We start from the raw sequence: 20,393 nt of genomic DNA on the forward strand, positions 1-20,393 counted from the left end.
CACTAACTACACAAGCTTGGCTATTTTTTTTCTCAAAATGGAAGTAGGAAAGTGATCGCAACATGGAGGGGCCCCTTCACAATAGCCCATACAGACTGAGGACTGGGAGTCCCTGATCTACATGTTACCTGGATGGGACTCTGGAGTCTCAAAGCTGGCAGTACTCAGAGCCGAGTACTCTCGGGGTCCATTCAGCAAAGACCAGTGAAAGAGTTCCCCAATCTCCACCATGAGTCTTTTTTTTCAGTTCTTTATATTTTTATTTATTTTAAATGAAGCAAAGTACAGAAAATATACATTAAAAAGAACCAATCTTGGTCACAATGACCCACCCTGAATCTAACTGCTCACAAAACCAAGGAGAGTACCCTACAAATAAGGCCCTGAGAAAACACTGCTTTGTCTCTTTTGGCGTAAGTCAGCCAGCATAATTCCGATATTTTGATTTTAGAATGAAGTGAAGTGGAAACAATCTCAACAATCTTCAAAGAGAGAAAGAATGTCCTGCGTCTTGTCTGATCGTCGATTGTTGAGGAATCAGAAGCTTTGGTACTTAAGAGAGACCTAGCTCTCAAGTGTGTTCACCAAACAGTTCAAAGAAAAGAAGTGGCAAGCAGCTCATTCACTATTAACAAGGGAAGTGATAGGGGAGACCAATACAAAAAGCTTTAACACAAGGCATTCTATTTTCAGCCATGTGATTGTTACTTTCAAGTCTTGTTAGACACCGTTGAATGTAACTGTCACTACTTTCAAAAATAGGATCCTTATACTGGTCTGTTAGCTTTGTGAACTGAGCAGTGTGCGTGTGTACACCGAACAATGCAAGAAGAAACTCCTCAATATCTGATCAGCAAAGGTAGTGCACTTGAAAGAGGAAATACATTTAATTGAAATGCAGTAACCTGCCCCCTCCGTGTTCAAAGCTTTAATAAGTCTTCAGCTGCCCAGTTGCCTATTACTTCAGAGGGGTTCATTTATCAAAGGCAAATAGGCTGCTCATTTTGCAGGCTACGTTGCACTTTGCAAGAGAATACTTCCCAGAGCTTAGTGAATGAGGTGCAGCTCTTCTGACTTCCATCATCCAACCATGTGCAAACAAAAATGCTGTATTATTTTCCTTGCATGTGATTGGGTATTTTTTGCAAAGTAAAATTTCACCACATTCACTAAAGCCGGCCATAGACAGTTTGAATCTTGGCTGGTGCAGCAGAAGCCGGTCAAACCATGTATGGGCAGGCTGAATGTACCCAAGTGATCGATCAACTTGGGAACAACAGCCTGCTGGATTTTACATGCGATGATTGCTAGTGGCTGCCATAGCCACTAGCAACAATCACTCTCTTTCACCGACGGGGCCGGCTCTTATGGCTGCAGGAAAGAAATTTGCACCATCTATGGCCTGCCTAAAGCTCTGGAAAAAATTCATTTGCACAGTGCAACTTCCCTTGCAAAGTGAACAGCCCATTTGCTTTTTAACATAATTCACAAAATGGCTCCCTCCACTGTCCCTTGGTGACAGGTCTACATTTTCAACTCATTCCTCTTTTGACCATAGATATCTAGACTGATTTGGTTTACAGTATGATATTGCTGACTGTGGTAAAAATATGCTGACATCTTCCAGAGAAATGTCAAAGACATCAAGTAAGCGAGCCAATGGCTGTAAACTACACGAGTCGCAGAAACCTGACCTGAGGAAGCATAAATTGTGCTGCACTCTGGTGTGTTCTCACTGAGATATCTGATCCATAAGTTAAGTAACCTTCACTTCTCCTTATTGTCCCAAATAATGGACTGTAATTGTTACACCTAATTACAACTCCTCGGCTTCCACAAGAGATGGACTGAAGCCAGGCCAGGCTCGAGGATGGAGAAAGGTTTGAAAAAAACATTTGTAACCAGAGGCAGATAGCTGTTAAATATAATCAAAGCAAAATATGTCTAGATCTAGGCAGACAGAATCCAATTCAGATTCACTGCGAGTGATGTTACTGCTAGAATCAGTAACCAACATACATTCATCGGCCACTTTATTAGGTACACCTGTTCAATTGCTTGGTAACACAAATTGATAATCAGCCAATCACACGGCAGCAACTCAATGCATTTCGCCATGAAGACAACTTGCTGAAGTTCAAACCGAGCATCAGAATGGGAAAGAAAGAGCATTTAAGAGACTCTGAACATAATATGGTTGTTGGTGCCAGACGGGCTGGTCCGAGTATTTCAAAAACTGCTGATCTACTGGGATTTCACGCACAACCATCTCTAGAGTTTACAGAGAATGGTCTGAAAAAGAGAAAATATCCAGTGAGCAGCAGTTGTGTGGACGAAAATGCCTTGTTGATGTCAGAGAAGAATGGGCGGACTGTTTGCTGCAGAATTCAGATGGCAGGATCAGAATTTGGTGTAAACAACATGAAAGCATGGATCCATCCTGCCTTGTATCAATGGTTCAGGCTGGTGGTGGTGGTGGTGTAATGGTGTGGGGGAAATTTTGTTGGCACTAGCAAGGTGTACCTAATAAAGTGGCCAGTGAGTGTATAAGTAAGTGGAAGGCGATTTTTTTTCTTTAAGAAGCTTTTGTGGTTGGGATTTTGCTTTGTGACGGGTTCCTTTTATCATGCATCCATCCTGTTACATCCAGCCTATTCAAATTTCTTTTCTATATGAATGATGCATCTAAAACCCTTACACAACATAAGAATGCACAGATCAGTTACGCCTTGTTGTAAGAGATAAAAGAATCCACTTCTAGTTTTCAGTAAATACCATGATGATTGATGTTCCTATACCTGCTAGCATAGATGATTGATAAAACGAACCAAGTACCAAATCCATCCATCCTAAGCTATGCATGTGATCACTTATACTTGGCCATTGTTTAAGCATTTTCTAAAGAGGGCAGTTGATAAGTGTGAAGTCTTAACAATGGATAAAAACACAATCCCAGTTATGGATGTTAAGAAATGTAATATGATGGCGTAAAGCTGCCCAAAGACTTCAGATGGTGGCAACTGATGCAGACTCAAGGTGACTGAACGCAAGGCAAACTGTCTGTGGAGAGCTCCGGACTCTCATGCCCAACAGCTGGCCAACCCCAATTGCAGGCAAACACAATTATGAGTCCTGTCTGAAAATGGCCAGATCTGACAATTGTCATCTCATATCTATGGATATCTTTTTTTTTTATAGAAGCTTTTGGAGGTCAGATTGAGAAGTGGGAAAGCTGACCACAAAGTCAGATTTTAATTATTCACAACAGATGGTTCAAAATGAAACTATTTAGCAATCAAATTGTGAGAAGCAGTGACAACCTCATCTATTTATAAATACATTGGATAATGTGTAAGGCTGCATTCACACTTTCATGTAACAGGAACAAGCTTCCTGCGCGCAATTTTGTTTGAGCAATTTGCAAGCGATTCTGCGTGTCACATAGGGCCAGCCCATTTGCTGCCCTATGTGTGTTTGCACCAGAAAAGAAGCTCTTGCTACATTTGGGGCGTCAAGGCGGGGTTCGCCAGGATTGCTGCACGATCCTGTCAAGCGACAAAACACAGCAGTATCACATTGTGTTTGGGGTGCCATTAAGGGAAAATGGCACCCAAAACGCACATTGCACAGCGTCACGCAATTTGGAATTCCAAATCGCACACTGTGAATGGAGCCTCAGACCCCACATTTATATTTCCATACAAGGATAATCAACTGTACAAGTAAACTGTTAACTGCCCCCAATGTGCGATCTAGTGGGGGATCTCATTACCTGCAAAAAAATGTGCATTTATTATTTTTTGTTACAAGGTGAAATTATTATTTAAGAAATCAGTTCATCCCCCTGTCTTCATCTGCAAATCATAGGAATCAATTGATTTATAGTCCCAAGATAGAAAACAGGAGGGCTCATTGCCCTCGTTCATGGTGTGGCAGAAAAACAGCCAGTGTACCCACATTTTTACTGCTCTCCTGACCATACACCTAAGCTGTACATCGGTGGCGGAAGGTGGTAATATGTATTGCCATGAGCATAATGCTTTACAGCATTACAAAAATGATGCAGCATGTCGCATTTGAAAGACAGTACCGCGCTGCTAAACACGACCCATTCAAGTGACTGGGGCCATGCTGCAACCATAAACCAAACATTCGGCTCACAGTTGTGGCACAGTATTTCAATAGAAAATCCCCCTTTAGCTGCTAAAAGAAAAAAAAAAAAAAAAAAGTAGCTGCTGCTCTACTGCCCTCTGAAAAGCGATGCACTGTGGGTCACTTTTTAAAAGGGACTAGAGAGTGCCAGCCAGGTAGAGCGCTTTAAAGTGTTACTAAACCCAGGACCCTGCATTCACTATATCCAGTCTCCCACAGTACATGGAAATGCAATTATTTTAGTAAATATAAACTGCTAAATACCTTTTCTTATTAGCAATATATAGCAATCTTGTGACTTATATCAGTGTCCAGCCGAGCACTGGGTAAAGCTTGTAGGAGAAGTTTCCTCTAAGAGGATGCAGAACCCCTGACCTCTTTCTGGGCAGTGCTGATTGGCCCTGTGCTGATCACATGCACTCTCCCAAGAAAAAAAAAAACCTCTCTAGCAATACACACCAAACTGAGCATGTGCAGTGTCTCCACACAATAGGTCTTATCAGGGGATAAGAGGTGTGCACTGGAAGAAGGGAAGGATCAGGGAAGTCAGGTTCAAACATATTTTTTTTTTTTACACAATGCAGAGGATTAACCCCTTAGGTTCCACAGTGAATATAACCAGCATGCTTTACTGCATATTCCTAGATTGTAAGCTCGAAAGAGCAGGGCCCTCAATCCCCTCATGTTTTGCATTGTATTGGTATTGTTCTGTCACATGTTCTGCCCCCCTTTGTAATGTACAGCACTGAGCGAACTATTGGCGTTTATAAATACTGTATAATAATAATAATAATATACAGACTGATTTTTACAGTTGTGGGTTTAGTAACACTTTAACACAGGAAAGAGATACTTTCATGACATATTTAATGGGCCAAAATGGAGCAAATAATGTTAATTTTTAGGGTTTACATTCACTTTAACATGGAATAATGAGGGGAAAAAAGTAAAATTATTCAACTGTGACAAAGTTCCATGACAATGTATGCATTCTAATGAAGTGTACAAAAACCTTCTTTCCAGCAGATTGTTACTTTCATCTGATCTTACCTGCTAATTACAATGTTATGCAGTCAGCATAGGTGGACAATGAAGCTGGGTCATGTGATGCTGTCAGCCAACACTGCATGATATTCTGTAATAACTGTGTTCAATGAATTCACTACACACATAATGGTCAGTGGAAGTGCAATTACTGCCAGCTGACTGCATGCACATCAACAGGCAGAAATCTCCCCTGGCAGCTTTCCACCTAGCGTACACCGAGCAGTCACAGATACGAAAACTACAATAACACCAAAAATCAACACTAAAGAAACACCCTCGAGTACTGTACATATAAAAATGGCATTTATGATATATATATATTTTTTTAATCCTAGAAACATGAAACTGTTTTTGGAATATTAATACATAAAAGATCATACACTTAAAGTGCTTTAGTCAGAAAATTAAGTCCTGCTAGATCACTCCAGGATGGCCCCTTTTGCAGGTATAGCTATGTGAAACATTACAAATAAGTGTCTATACGGTTTTAAATCCAGTATTACACTGGTTCACCTTGCTCTGCACATGCTCAGTTGCTCTCTATTTTTCGGCACTGTGCCGAATTTTTACCTGCTGACAGCCTAAAGATTTACTTCTGCTCAGGGCTCTGGGCTTCAGGAAAATGGCACCCTCCAGCAGGAACAATGCTGGAGGCAAGTTACAACACACTCTGAATTTGGTAGCATAATTGTAAATGTGGAATGTATGTTCCTTGCTAAAGAACATTATTTTTTTATCAGGTTGTTATGGGTAACATTCCACTGTAAATAGCTTTTAACAGCTGCATCACTACCTCCAAAAGAGGTTCCTACTTCTTATAAAGAGCAATCCCAGTTCTGTCCCCTCTGTATGTCTACGCAGGGGGGGTGGCATCAGCACACAAGTGCAATGTGGATGTGACAACAGAAAAACAGAAACACTTTAAGTGTTCTTCCATGGCAAGACCACTTACGGTTATCTCACATATATATTCTTATTATTACAGCCAAATTTACCACCCTAACTCCTCCCACAGTTTTTACACTACATAGACAGTAATATACCTAAATGTGCGGATTGTTCCCGATTGGTGTGCTATTACTTTGTGGAACGTTTCGCCGAATGGTTCACAAAATATCAGCGTTTTTGTGGTGAAATTGGTCCCATGGGAATGAATGGCGGAATGTTCAAAAGCTAGAGTGTGAGCTGAAAAATCAGGACATGATTTGTAAACTGCCATCACTCCCTCATTTTCAAGCCCACCTACACATATCTTATATCAAAACGTTCAGCTATCCCTGCTGCCACTAAATGTCCACGGCTAAGCCTTAGTCCTGATAGTTTTCACAATATGACCATTTGTTTGCAACTCACGCTGCCCATTGACATTCATTGAAACTCCACTGTAGCCACCTCAAATTTGAAGGGCAATTTCTAAACTGCCACTGTGCCTTCATTTTTAATATTTCTGAGGCATACTATGCATCAAAATGTAGGTCTGGGTCTTGTGATTATCACAATATAAAGCTCTTCGGTGTAGGATTTATAATTTTGTAAACTACAACCGTTTGAAGATGGCAACTGCCAGTGGAGTGAGCAAGTCGGAGCAGTTTTTTTTTAACCGCTCTTCTCTGCCCTTGCTGTAGAGTGAGTTGCCATAGGAACCCAGGTGTGTGAGCAGGCAGCAGAGTGACAAAAGCTGTGTGTGAGTTGTAGACTACTGGTGGAGGCAAGAACACTTCACATAATTTCCCCAGAAATTGTAGCTTTTCTAGTTATTATACAGTATTTATATAGCGCCAAAAGGTTTGCTCAGCACTATACATTATAGTGGGAGACAGTACACAAGACAGTACAGTAACAATACAATGCGATACACGAGGGGTTCGAGGGCCCTGCTCCTTGGAGCTTACAATCTAGGACTTCTGCAGTTTACAATAAGTTTGGAAAGTACAAGACTACAAGCAACCATATTCCAGGGCTTTCAGTACTGCTAATGGTAATTGTTGGGGATAATTTAAACTAACCATGACAATTCTAAAAGGAATTTTATACTTGTCAGCATTCAGTGGAAAATCTTCATTGGGATAAAAAAAAAAATGGAATCTAGGAGGCAGCAGTAGCCTCCAGAACGCCTGTAAGCTGCCTCTGAACCATCTCTTGTATCTACTGCAGGTCACTTTTCAGAGGGGCAGTAAAGCCTGCTGTTGAATAAATGTGCTCTTAGGTAATGTGAGCTAGGCATTTGTGTCTGAATTGCTTATCCCCCAACATACAAGTCAATGTGAATGCTAAAGAATCTTGAAGCCAGTTTATCGACTGGCAACTACCTCTGCACCTTCATCCTCCAACTGCTGAACTGTAGGCAGGTGGGTTAGCATTCTTCATTACTGTTGGTTGGAGAAGACCCCTGTGTTGGAAATCCATGATTGTGAATATTGTTTTAATTTGATTTAATAAAAGTGGGCTTCTGAACCCTTAACTTTAGTTCCCATCTGACGTGGACTCACTGTACAAACATATCTACCATTGAGCTAAATAACCCATATATATATATATATATACACACACATACATACATACATACATACATACAGAGTGAGGAACAGAAGTATTTGAACACCCTGCAATTTTGGAAGTTCTCCCACTTAGAAATCATGGAGGGGTCTGAAATTCACATTGTAGGTGTATTCCCACTCAGAGACAGAATTTAGGAGATCACATTGTATGATTTTTTAAGAATTTATTTGTCTTGCACTGCTGAACATAAGTATTTGAACACTTAAGAAACAGCAAGAATTCTGGCTCTCAAAGACCTGTTACTGTGTCTTTAAAAAGTCCACCTCTACTCCACTCATTAATCAAACTTAGTAGCACCTGTCTGAGCTCTTTAAAGACACCTCTCCACCCCACAGTCAGTCAGACACCAACTACTACCATGGGCAAGACCAAAGAGCTGTCAAAAGACACCAGAGACAAAATTGTGGACCTCCACAAGGCTGGAAAGGGCTACGGGGCAATTGCCAAGCAGCTTGGTGAAAACAGAGCAATTGTTAGAAAATGGAAGAGGCTAAAGACGACTGTCAGTCTCCCTCGGACTGGGGCTCCATGCAAGATCTCACCTCGTGGGGTATCACTGATAAGAAAGGTGAGGAATCAGCCCAGAACTACAAGGGAGGAGCTGGTCAATGACATGAAGAGAGCTGGGACCACAGTTTCAAAGGTCACTGTCAGTAGAACACTACGCCGTCATGGTTTCAAATCATGCATTGCACGGAAGGTTCCCCTGCTCAAGTTATCACATGTCCAGGCCCGTCTAAAGTTTGCCAATGACCATCTGGATGATCCAGAGGAGGCATGGGAGAAAGTCATGTGGTCAGATGAGACCAAAGTAGAACTTTTTGGTCTAAACTTCACTCGTCGTGTTTGGAGGAAAAAGAAGGATGAGTTGCATCCCAAGAACACCATACCTACTGTGAAGCATGGGGGTGGTAACATCATGCTTTGGGGGTGCTTTTCTGCAAAGGGGACAGGACGACTGCACTGTATTAAGGAGTAGATGAATGGGGCCATTTATTGTGAGATTTTGAGCAACAACCACCTTCCCTCAGTCAGAGCATTGAAAATGGGTCGTGGCTGGGTCTTCCAACATGACAACGACCCGAGGCACACAGCCAGGATAACCAAGGAGTGGCTCTGTAAGAAGCATATCAAGGTTCTGGAGTGGCCTAGCCAGTCAGTCTCCAGACCTAAATCCAATAGAACATCTTTGGAGGGAGCTGAAACTCTGTGTTGCTCAGCGAAAGCCCCGAAACCTGACAGATCTAGAGGAGATCTGTGTGGAGGAGTGGGCCAAAATCCCTGTTGCAGTGTGTGCAAACCTGGTCAAGAACTACAGGAAACGTTTGACCTCTGTAATTGCAAACAAAGGCTTCTGTACCAAATATTAGCACTGATTTTCTCAGGTGTTCAAATACGTATGTTCAGCAGTGCAAGACAAATACATTCTTTAAAAATCATACAATGTGATTTCCTGAATTTTTTTTTAAAATTCTCTCTCTCAGAGTGGGAATGCACCTACAATGTGAATTTCAGACCCCTCCATGATTTCTAAGTGGGAGAACTTGCAAAATCGCAGGGTGTTCAAATACTTATGTTCCTCACTGTATATACACACACACAGAACACTATTGCCAAATGTATTGGGACACAGAACAAATTCATTGGATTCAGGTGTTGCAATCACCTCCATGGCCACAAGTGTATAAAATCAAGCACCTAGGCATGCAGTGCGTAGAGGGCTTCATGGAATGGGTTTCCATGGCCGAGCAGCTGCATCCCAGCCTTACATCACCAAGTGCAATGTAAAGCGTCCAGTGCAATGGTGTAAAGCACGCTGCCTATGGACTCTAGAGCAGTGGAGGAGTGTTCTTTGGAGTGGTGAATCACGCTTCTGGGTCTGGTAAAACAATGGACGTGTCTGGAAATCCAATGCATGTGTGGGGTTTGGTGGTTGCCAGGAGAACGGTACTTGACTGACTATTTTACCAAGTGTAAAGTTTGGTGGAAGGGGGATTATGGTGCGGGGTTTTTTAGGGGTTGGGCTTGACCCCTTCGTTCCAGTAAAGAGAACTCTTCAGGTGTCAGCATTCCAAGACATTTTGAACAATTTCATGCTCCCAACTTTGTGGGAACAGTTTGGGGGATGGCCCCTTCCTGTTCCCATATTACTGCACACCAGTGCACAGAGCAAGTCCATAAAGACATGGATGAGCAAGGTTGGGTTGGAGGAACTTGACTGGCCTGCACAGAGTCCTAACCTCAACCCGACAGAACACCTTTGGGATGAATTAGAGCGGAGACTGTGTGCCAGGACTTCTCATCTGACATCAGTGCCTGACCTCAAATGCACTGCTGGAAGAATGGTTAAAGATTCCCATAGACACAATCCTAAACCTTGTGGACAGCCTTCCCAGAAGAGTTGAAGCTGTTATAGCTGCAAAGGGTGGGCCAACTCAATATTGAACCCTACGGCCTAAGACTGAGATGCCATTAAAGGTCATGTGCATTTCAAGGCAAGCATCCCAATACTTTGCCCACAAATCGGGCCATTGATTGCAAACAAGATTTATTAATTTTTTACACACAAAAAAGTTTTTTTTGTAACAAATTAATTCAAGTGTATGTTGCAAAAATGCTTACACCCCAATGAAAGTCTTAAGAGCACAGCTAAATTTTAAACAACAAAATCTTAATTAACTACATTCAACTACAGGTTAGTCTAATTATTCATTAAACAGGTGTCCAGCAGACAGATGATTATAAAAGGGTGTTACTTAAGAAAACCCCTTCCCATTTCATGCTGTCAGCAATGGCACCACATGGAAGAGAAATGTCACAAGGCCTGAGAAAGAAAATAATTTCTTTACACAAGAAAGCGGAAGGCTACAAGAAGATCAACACAGCTTTACTTATCAGTCTGAATACTGTAGCAAAAATACAAAAATTCAACAAAGATGAAACTGTAACCATCTAACAGAGATGTCCAGGCCGCCAATGGAAGTTAACACCTCGACAGGAGCGTCTTCTGATGAGAAGGGTTGAAGAAAATCACCATACAAGTTCACTGCAGTTAGCTAAAGAAATAGAAAGCCAAACTGGGGTGATTGTTTCCCGTGACACAATACAGCGTACACTGCAGAGGAATGGCATGCATGGGTGTTGTCCACGAAGGAAGACTCTCTTAAAGCACAAAAAAAGCCTGCCTAGAATTTGCCAGGGCCCATGCTGAAAAAGAAGATGACTACTGGGACTCTGTACTCTGGAGTGATGAGACCAAGATAAATGTTTTTGGAACTGATGGCTTCAAAATTGTAGAACGTTGCAAAGGCGCGGAGTACAAAGAAAAAAGCATGGTGCCTACAGTGAAACGTGATGGTGGCAATGTTCATCTGTGGGGCTGCATGAGTGCTGCTGGTGTCAGGGAGCTGCATTTCATTGATGTTATCATGAATTCACAGATGTACTGCTCTATATTGAAAGAGATGATGCTACCATCACTCCGTGCCCTTGGTTGTCGTGCACTTCTCCAACATTGCAATGATACAAAACACACATATAAGGCCACTGTCTGAAGAAGAACAAGGTGAAAGTGATTCAGTGGCCAAGTATGTCTCCTGATCTGAACCCAATCAAACACCTATGGGGAATTCTGTAGAGACAAGTTGAGCATCACTCTCCATCCAGCATCTAGGCTCTAAAAGAGCTCGTTCTTGAACAATGGAAAAAGATAGATGTTGCAATATAATAGCCAACTTGTTCATTCCATGCCTAGAAGACTTGGTGCTGTCCTTACAAATCATGGAGGTCATAAAAAATACTAGATGTAGTAGTTTTTGTTGTGGGGTGTATTCATGTTTGCATCAACTAATTTAACCACTTGCCCTCCAGAGGATTTACCCCCCTCCCCCCCTTCCTGACCAGGCCATTTTTTGCTTTACGGCGCTGCAGTACTTTAACAGACAATTGCGCGGTCATGCAACGCTGCACCCAAATTAAATTTACGTCGGAGATGCTCGGCAATCAATGGCAAGGACCCGGTGATTGGCAGCTGCACCTGCAAATGGTGGTGCGGGTAGTGTGCGCGCACGCCCCTTACCCGGAGATGTCAAATCATATATTTTCTCTCTTTCTCTCTCTATGGTGTGTGATTTTGTGCACCCGTGCCGCCCTGTAGCAGTACTTCTGCTATATGGCGGATGGGAAGCGGTCAAGTAAAACTGGAGATTTTGTAATCCAAGTTATATTATTAACCTTACTTACATGTAATGAGCTAAACAAATGTTCTATGAAACTCAGTTTTGTCAAAATTTTGGAAATTGTTTCTGTGTTCATTGAGATAGATTATAAAAGGGGTGTACTCATTTATGCTGATATATATATAGATATATATTATATAAAATCTTCATACAGCCAACTTCCTGCTAATTTTAATGAGCTTAACTGTACCAGAACCACCCAGCGCAACAAATTCAAGACATGGACATATTTTATTCATGCTGTATCAGTTTATCCATTAATAACCTTTTATTGTACAAGATATCTGAACTGTAGGCTTTTTTCCTGAAGTCTAATGGGGCAATTGTAATAAGATCATATCAGATTACATTCAGAGGCTCTGAAATCATATTTTTTTTTTACAGTGCACTAAAAATAAATGTGTCAATATTTTTTAAGCACTGTACTCTATGAATACGACAATGTTCTCTCTGCCTTGCTGCTTTTCAGGGTGCTGTAATAAGCTGGCTCTGGCAGAGGATTCTGGGGAAATACCATTTAACCAAAATTCTCTGTTCGCCTCAATCCACCAGTGTCTATTACCATAGAAGGGAGCACAAATTCCTATTATCATATCACCAGGTACAGTTTTAGGCACTTTACTTTTATTGGTATCAATAAAATACAATTTGTTTTCTTTGGAGTTTAAGCCCACTTGCCCCAGCCGTACTATATGAATCTCGTAATACAGTTATATTTGCATAATTGAGGTCTTGTAAATTCTAGTGTAAAGAAACAGCTGATTATGGACAACGTGCTCTTATTCTTACCTCTGAGATTTTATTGAACTGGTTGTTACATTGGCTACACTTCTCCGCAGTCTCCAGGGCAAACTTGTAGTTATCCACAAAGGCCTTGTATATGCCCAGCTGGCTGACCTGATAATGAAAATGGCAAAATGAAGGTCACACACAATTGCAAAATATTTGATTATCAGAAACATGAATGTCTTCCTTCGGGGTTGTCTGAACACATCAAAGCAATAGCCACCAAAAATAAAACATCCATTCAGATTAAGAAGTGGAGGTTAACTAGGTTTCTCTGATAACAGGTTTAGGCCAGTGGTCTCCAAACTGTGTCCCTTTACCTTTATTTGGCCCCGGGGCATTATTACCCCAACTATGAGGCACCATTTCTCCCACTGACACCATAAACAGGGCAATAATTCCTACACTGACTCCAACAATGTGGTACTGTTTCTCCCACTGACACCTTGCTTTAGGTGATTGTAGCTGTATTAGTGCACCTGCGACAGAAACAATTGAGTACAGTCATTGATACTATTTGCACTTGAAAATTGTATGTTAGTGCAAATAAATAAAAGAAAGAAAAAAAAACGTATCACGGACAGTAATTGTTTCACCCACTGACACACAATGATGGGGCACAATTCCTCCCACTGACACTGATAGGGCATTGTTTACTCGCATCGATGCCAGGACATTTTCTACTCCCACTGGCCGCCTTCTGGCCCACCTAAAGTTTGAAGGACACTAAACTGGCTATTTGTTTAGAAAGTTTAGAGACCCATGGTTTAAGCAATGGTTTAAAGAAGCCTATGACTCATGTCACTTCACGCCCCTCTACAATGTTGTAATATTTTCTTAAAGAACTCAAGGAACATTGTGTGCTGTGCCATGGGAATTCTGTTTACTCCTCCAATATCAATAAAAATGGACATCTAGATACTAGAGTCCATCTTTCAGCGTTTTCAGTTTAGGAAAATGAAGTTAAAAAAAAAACAAATTGTGAATTAAATTATTTAATAAATAAAAATAATTTTAAGGTTGAACTTTTTTTCTTTTTATAACAAACATGGTACAGAGTACTTACCTGCTTTGTGCAATGGTTTTGCACAGCAGCCCAGAATCTCCTCCTTTGGGGTCCCCCACCAGTGCTCTCAGCTCCTACTCCCTTCTAAGTGCCCCTTTAGTAAGCTGCTGACTATGGGGCAGACATGTTGACTCGATCCCAAGCTGGACTGCATGCATCTATTGACACATGCAGCACAACGCAGCCCCACCCCAGCTCCTTCCTCATTTGATATGATTGACAGCAGCGGTAGCCAATGGCTACTGCCTCCATGTCCAGTTAGGAGCAAGAGCAGCTCTTGGGCACAGCACTGGATTGAGATCGAGCTCAGGAAAGTATTTAGGGGGACTGGGGGGTTGCTGACAGTGGAAGGTTTTTTTACTTTAATGCAGAGAATGCATTAAGATAAAAAAAAAAAACTTAAAGTCTTTAAAAGCCACTTAAAGTATAGGTATGATATTTATTGCATAGTTACATTGGTCCAGTCTAAACCAATGTAAGCATGCATATCTCACATCTAAAGTATCTTGAATACAAAAGTACTTGCTGATTGGACACGGTGGAGACAGTGATGTCACTTCCCACAAAGAGAATGCGTTGAATTAAAGAATAAGTTCAGGTATCGGCATGTTATGCATACTTACATGCAGCTTGGACCAAAACTTGGCTAATGCTCCCAGAAGCTGGAAATCACTAAAGTAGACATTGCTACCCTATTGATCTTCACTTGCTTCTGGGTCCTACGCTGAGCAGCCGTCTTTCAGGCATTGCAAATACAGGGGGTTGGCCACTCAGCACAGGTGCCTTTCAGAAATCCCCGCTTCAGTCGATCCTGAAAACGGCTGCCAGACTCATTCACCTTTCCAAACGCTCCATCTCTGCCACCTCCCTCTGCCAATCCCTCCACTGGCTTCCGATTGTGCAACGGATCAAATTCAAAATCCTAACACTGACGTACAAAGCTGTCCACCATACTGCCCCGAACTACATCACTGACCTAATATCCAAGTACCGCCCAGCACGCACACTCCGCTCCTCACAAGACCTCCTTTTCTCTAGTTCCCTGGTCTCCTCCTCCCATGCCCACTTCCAGGACTTCTCCAGGGTGTCACCCATCCTCTAGAACTCCCTGCCCCAACCCATCAGATTATGACCTATTCTCCTCTCCTTTAAGCGCACCCTGAAAACCCATCTCTTCAGGGAAGCCTACCCCACCCCCTGCTAACTTGCCGACCTCCTCCACTCTTCCTACCACTCCATCCCCCACAGCTATCTCCTCCTGTACCACCATCCCCTCCCTCCTAGATTGTAAGCTCGAAAGAGCAGGGCCCTCAATCCCCTCATGTTTTGCATTGTATTGGTATTGTTCTGTCACATGTTCTGTCCCCCTTTGTAATGTACAGCGCTGAGCGAACTATTGGCGCTTTATAAATACTGTATAATAATCATAACTCAACCCAGATTCAGTGAACAATAAGAAGTAATATGGCAATGAGGTCTTCATTGTGCTCTTTCCTCCTGTAGGCATGTTTATACTGCTCACAGCACAATGATAAGCAAAGGAGCTCAGGCTGGCTCAGTGTGCAAAACTTCAGGTGGATGATGTCAGGGCATATTCAAGTATTTATGTAATAAACATAAAAATAAATGTATTTTTTTCATAAATCAATAGCTAAAATGTCTATGCACACTGACTCAAAAAAATGACAGTGCTCTTGGGAGAAACACACGCTAGTTTTGAACGGATTTATGTACTAGAGTTTTTTTTTTTTTGCCAGAAACCCGAAAACAGAAGTTTTTTTTTTTCTGGCTCTAAACTGTGTGATTAAAATATTCCTCTAAATGACCTAATGTGCATGGACACACAAGATAACATTAGTTGCTTCTACAGGCAAAATGCTCTAGAAGTAGCATTTTTCAAGCCAGTGTGCATGGACCCCAACTGTGTTTTTGTATCTGCTGGTGCTGAAAACTGAAAACCTCAAAATGGCAGCATCTTTGTGTGACCCCGGCAGTGGAAAATGGCAGAATACTGTAGGGGTATTTTAAAGCATTTTTTCTGGTATGTAGGTATTTTAATAATCACATTTAAAAAGGAAGTTAAGTAAAATCTAATACAGCATAAGGAAGGACGCCATCCAGGGTAACCATACGCTGACTTCGAAATCAAACTTTTTATATTAGCCAAAACTATTTAGGGTACTTTTACAATACTCTGTAAAACAGGAAACAAAACAGAACATTTTCTAGATGCAGAATACACTGAGCCACAACACTTCTATCTGCAGCAGCAAGCTTGAGAAGTGAATGAACTCTCACAGAAAATTCAATCTTTTAAATCATTAATTCTTTTAATGATCTCCATGAGCTCCTGAACCTCTTCCTTTTCCCCCGTAATGTTAACTGCAGTCATGTGCACTCCTCTATGAACACTAGAGATCTCACTGACCAGAGTCCATATGGTGAGCAAGCAGGAGGGTGGCTATGTTCCTGCATACAGTGGGAGAATGGACATAGCCACAGCACAGCAGTAAAACAAAAAGAAAAATTAATTTTGAGATTTGGAGGCTGAGAGCAACAGAAGGTGCTTTTTTGAGAGAAAGAGTTAGTTCATCTTTACAGAAAACATGAACAGGTGGACACGAGACATCCTCCACCCCCTGGGAAAGTGCTCCCAAGATGCCAGTGCCCCTGCAGCCTGTGCAGCAGTCTGGAAATTTGAAATCCCCTCTCTTCTCCATGCAGCACTGCTGCAATAGACCAGATCAAACCTGATTGGTCAGCGGCGTCACTTTGACAGCACTGATCAATCAGAATGAATCTGTTTCATGCCATAAGGGCTGCACCGAGAAGAGGAGCAGGGATTTCAAGGGGGAAGGGGGTCACTGGAGGGTGTCCATTGAAGATTCTCCTTTAAATTTTTCTTTACTTTTCTGTAAAGGTAAACACTTTAGTAATCCATATTTGAATAGATTTTTTCTTTTTAAACCAGAGTTTAGTGTCACTTTAAAGTGGTTGTAAAGGCTTGTTTTTTTTCTTCTTTAAAATAATAAACAGGTCATACATACCTGCTCTTTGCACAAAGCAGCCCCGATCCTCCTCTACTCGGGTTCCCTGCTGGCGCTTCTGGCTCCTCCCCTCCACTGAGTGCCCCCAGAGCAAGTTGCTTGCTCTGGGGACACTCATGACTGTTCGCTACCAGGCCGCCTCTGTGTTTCTATGGGACACACAGTGTGGCTCAGTCCCGCCACCAGCTCCCTCCTCACTGGTTGTGATTGGCCATTGGCTCCCACTGCTGTGTCTCAGCCAATGAGAAGAGAGAGACCCATGACAGCCGAGGCTCCCATGCAAACTGCTGGATTGAGATCGAGCTCAGGTAAGTATTGAAGGGGCTGGAGGAGTTGATGCACACAGAAGCTTTTTACCGTCATGCATAGAATGCATAAAGGTAATAAACCTTCAGCCTGTACAACCACTTTAAGATATAGGCTGTATTTACACTTGAGCTGAGCATCTTTGGTGGTTGTCTGTTTTTTTTTTTTTTCTTCTTTTGTGCATTTGTACGGCCGTGCTTGCAGATACTTTTGTTTAAGCATTTAAAAATTATTTATAGTGAAGGGAAAGCTTGTCACTAGGGGGAAAAAGTGCAATATGCATGTTTTTGTATGTTTTACGCACGTCTACTGGGGCCAAAAACACTTGGCACATGTACATTTTTGAGCTACAAGGGTCAAGTGACACTACGCTCAGGTGTAAACTGGTACCATTGAAAACCAGAGGGTTTTGTATGTTGAGCGTTTCAGAGCTCTGAGCTAATGGGGTCTTACACCGTGGTAACTATTTGACCTAAGCAGCATTGCGTATAATTATCACCTGTTTTCTGAAATGCAAATGTGAAAGAAGATCAGAATGCTTACATTGCAAATGCTTGGATTTCAGTCGTAGAATACAATCATTACACAGAAATAAACTGCTGACCTGGAAATAATAACAGGGGGAGTGTGTAGCCAAATCTAATTTTTCATTGTGTCTGTCAGGTTACCTGCACACATTACAGAAGAGAAGGGACTTCAGGACACCCAATACCATCACTCTCTTCTATTGTACTGGATCGGTAAGCACCTCCTGCAATCACCGACAGAAGAATCCACTGCAGCACAGTGTACGTGTACCCAACCACCAACTGTGAACGCCCTTTACACAAGTGCGCTTAAAGGAGACCTGGACTGAGAGAAATATGTAGGCCACCATTAAGTCTTCTTTTGAAAACACTAGTTTTCTGGCTGTTATGCTGATGCAAAGGCTTCAATACTTTAACGATCCCCAAATGAGTATGCAGATGACTCTGAGCCAGTGCCATTCAACTCTCATCCTGAATGCAGGATGTCAGAGGCCTATTCTACATTCATCCATTACCATGGTGCCCAGCACTATTAGTATAGTGATGGAGAGAAAAATGACATAGGCACTACTTTTTGCATAATTAATCCTTTGTCTACCAGGGTAATTGTTTTTAAACACCTTGTTATTCAAAGGGTTAAAAACAAGCTCATGGCTCAAGGCAGCGAATGGCTTTCAGGTCAAAGTTATCAGGGAGGCTTTTTTATGGGGCTCTGATTGGCCTTCCTATCTCTTCACCGATATTCTCTGTAACTAATGAGCCCAAAAGTGATTATGATTTTGGCACTTCCAGGTTCAGAGCTGTTATTCCTGAGGAAAGAGCTAATCAAGCACAATCTGTACTTGATTGGCTGCAGTGAAGTACAGCAAGGTATCACCCACAGAGTCACAGTGTGAACAATAATTCTAGGGCCATAATTTATGGTTAACTCTAAGATGGTAACCTATAAAGGCTTTAAAGCATTGGCTGTGAAAAATGTGGGTACCTTATTTTATTTCATGGGTGTGTGCAATTTTAAGGGTTGGCATGTTTGGTATCTGCTCACCTGACGCAACTCAATCTTTTATATTTTCCCCAAAATTGGGTATTTTATTGCATTTGTGTTCCCTTAAAATAATAAATGTATTTTTCCTATAAATATGTGATAGGGATAAACATAAAAAATTGCAATTGTCACAATTTTATTCTGCAGAGAATCTTCTTTCACAAAATGTATAACGGTTTAGGGGTTTAAAGAGATGTCTAACAAAAATACAGATTTTGTGAACAAAAAAAATTAAAAGATTTTCCTGTCAGAAAAGTAACAGACTGGACAAAAGAGAATTCTTCAAGTTCTGTAACCTGTGTTGTTCATGGCAGACATGAAACTCAAAATTTTCAGGTCAGCCACGGCACACAGAAAGAAAAAGGCAGATCTGCACAATACTGAATCAGCCTTTACTCCAGAACTGATAAAATAAATACTGCAAATGTTATGTATTTTCTGAAATATGTAGCATTTGCCATATTGATTTTATCAGTTATGGATTAAACAGTACATACATTTAGGCAGACTTCCCATCAATACATGCAGTTTCTTTTTAAATTGAGAATGCTCTTACCCCCAGAGAACAATGGACGAACTATATGAGATCTAAGGGTTTATGTGTCGGTGGGAACTAAAACGGCAAATGTAAACGTATTTGGTACAAAACTGATAAAGCTTAAAGGATAAATTCGCCTTTCACAGTATGTTACATCCATATTCAGGGTGTAACATGTAATATGTTTTAAATACACTGGCCCCCGCATCCCCCAGCTTTAACAGCTAGCGCGGGATCTTCTCCCTTCTTGCTAGAGATTAAATTAAAAACAACGTGGCCGTGTGGGGTTCCGCCCGTCCGGCTGCGTCACTCATTCACAGTCCTCTGCCAATAAGAAACTACAAGCCCTGACGGCCTTAGCGCCTGGTCTGCATGCCTGGGCAAGCAGATATACTGACAGATCTGTAGGAGACCTGCATGGCACCAGCAAACTACTGATTGATGGTGCAATGGTTTCCAAGCTCGCGCAGCCCACAAAAATAAATGCACTTTTTTTTTTTTACCTGCAAAAAAATGTGCATTTATTATTTTTTATATAAAGGTGAAGTTATCCTTTGATGCACTGTATGCTTCAAAATTTAAGAATTTGCATTTATTTTTTTTGGTAAAAAGGTGAACTTATCCTTTAACTCCCTCTTTTATGGTGAAAAGGAAAATTGCAATGTGCTAGGGCAACTCTATTTGTGATAAAGGAATCTGATTTGTTTTATTATTGCTCTGTTACTGATTCACAACCGAACTGTTGTGAGCGATGCTCAAATCTTTCGTATTTGTCACACCATTTACAGCCATCCCAACAACGGACAGTTAAGCACGTACACACACTTGTCTGGCCATTTGTATTAATCTGTGGTGTGTTCACTGCTAGGTAATTGCACAGTTACGGTCTAGTTTCATTTCTGAAAACCATCCAGCTTCAGTGGAGTGCACTGTTTAATACAAGGCAGTCAGGAACATAAATTTCACCAAGAAATTAAAAAAAAAAAAAACAAAAACAAAAAAACTGTGGCTATGTACTGAGCCTGCCGCCCCTAATAAATCTGCATTAGAACCTGCCACCAGGTGAGATCCTTGCAGTAAAA

At 41.5% G+C, this 20,393-nt stretch overlaps 1 protein-coding gene across 3 annotated transcripts in view; it reads right to left on the minus strand.

Moving 5' to 3' along the window:
- ABR (ABR activator of RhoGEF and GTPase) overlaps window positions 1-20,393 on the minus strand; it is a 370,766-nt gene that overhangs the window by 175,259 nt on the left and 175,114 nt on the right. For all 3 annotated transcript variants that reach the window (XM_089685740.1, XM_089685739.1, XM_089685741.1), the window contains one exon: window positions 12,786-12,893. In XM_089685740.1, coding sequence (XP_089541866.1) covers window positions 12,786-12,893 — 108 coding nt within the window. The remainder of the gene's footprint in view (window positions 1-12,785; window positions 12,894-20,393) is intronic.

This window comes from Staurois parvus, unplaced genomic scaffold (assembly GCF_062004578.1).
Source record: "Staurois parvus isolate SC_StPar_1 unplaced genomic scaffold, SC_StPar_1.0 ptg000382l, whole genome shotgun sequence".
Taxonomy (NCBI): Eukaryota; Metazoa; Chordata; class Amphibia; order Anura; family Ranidae; genus Staurois; species Staurois parvus.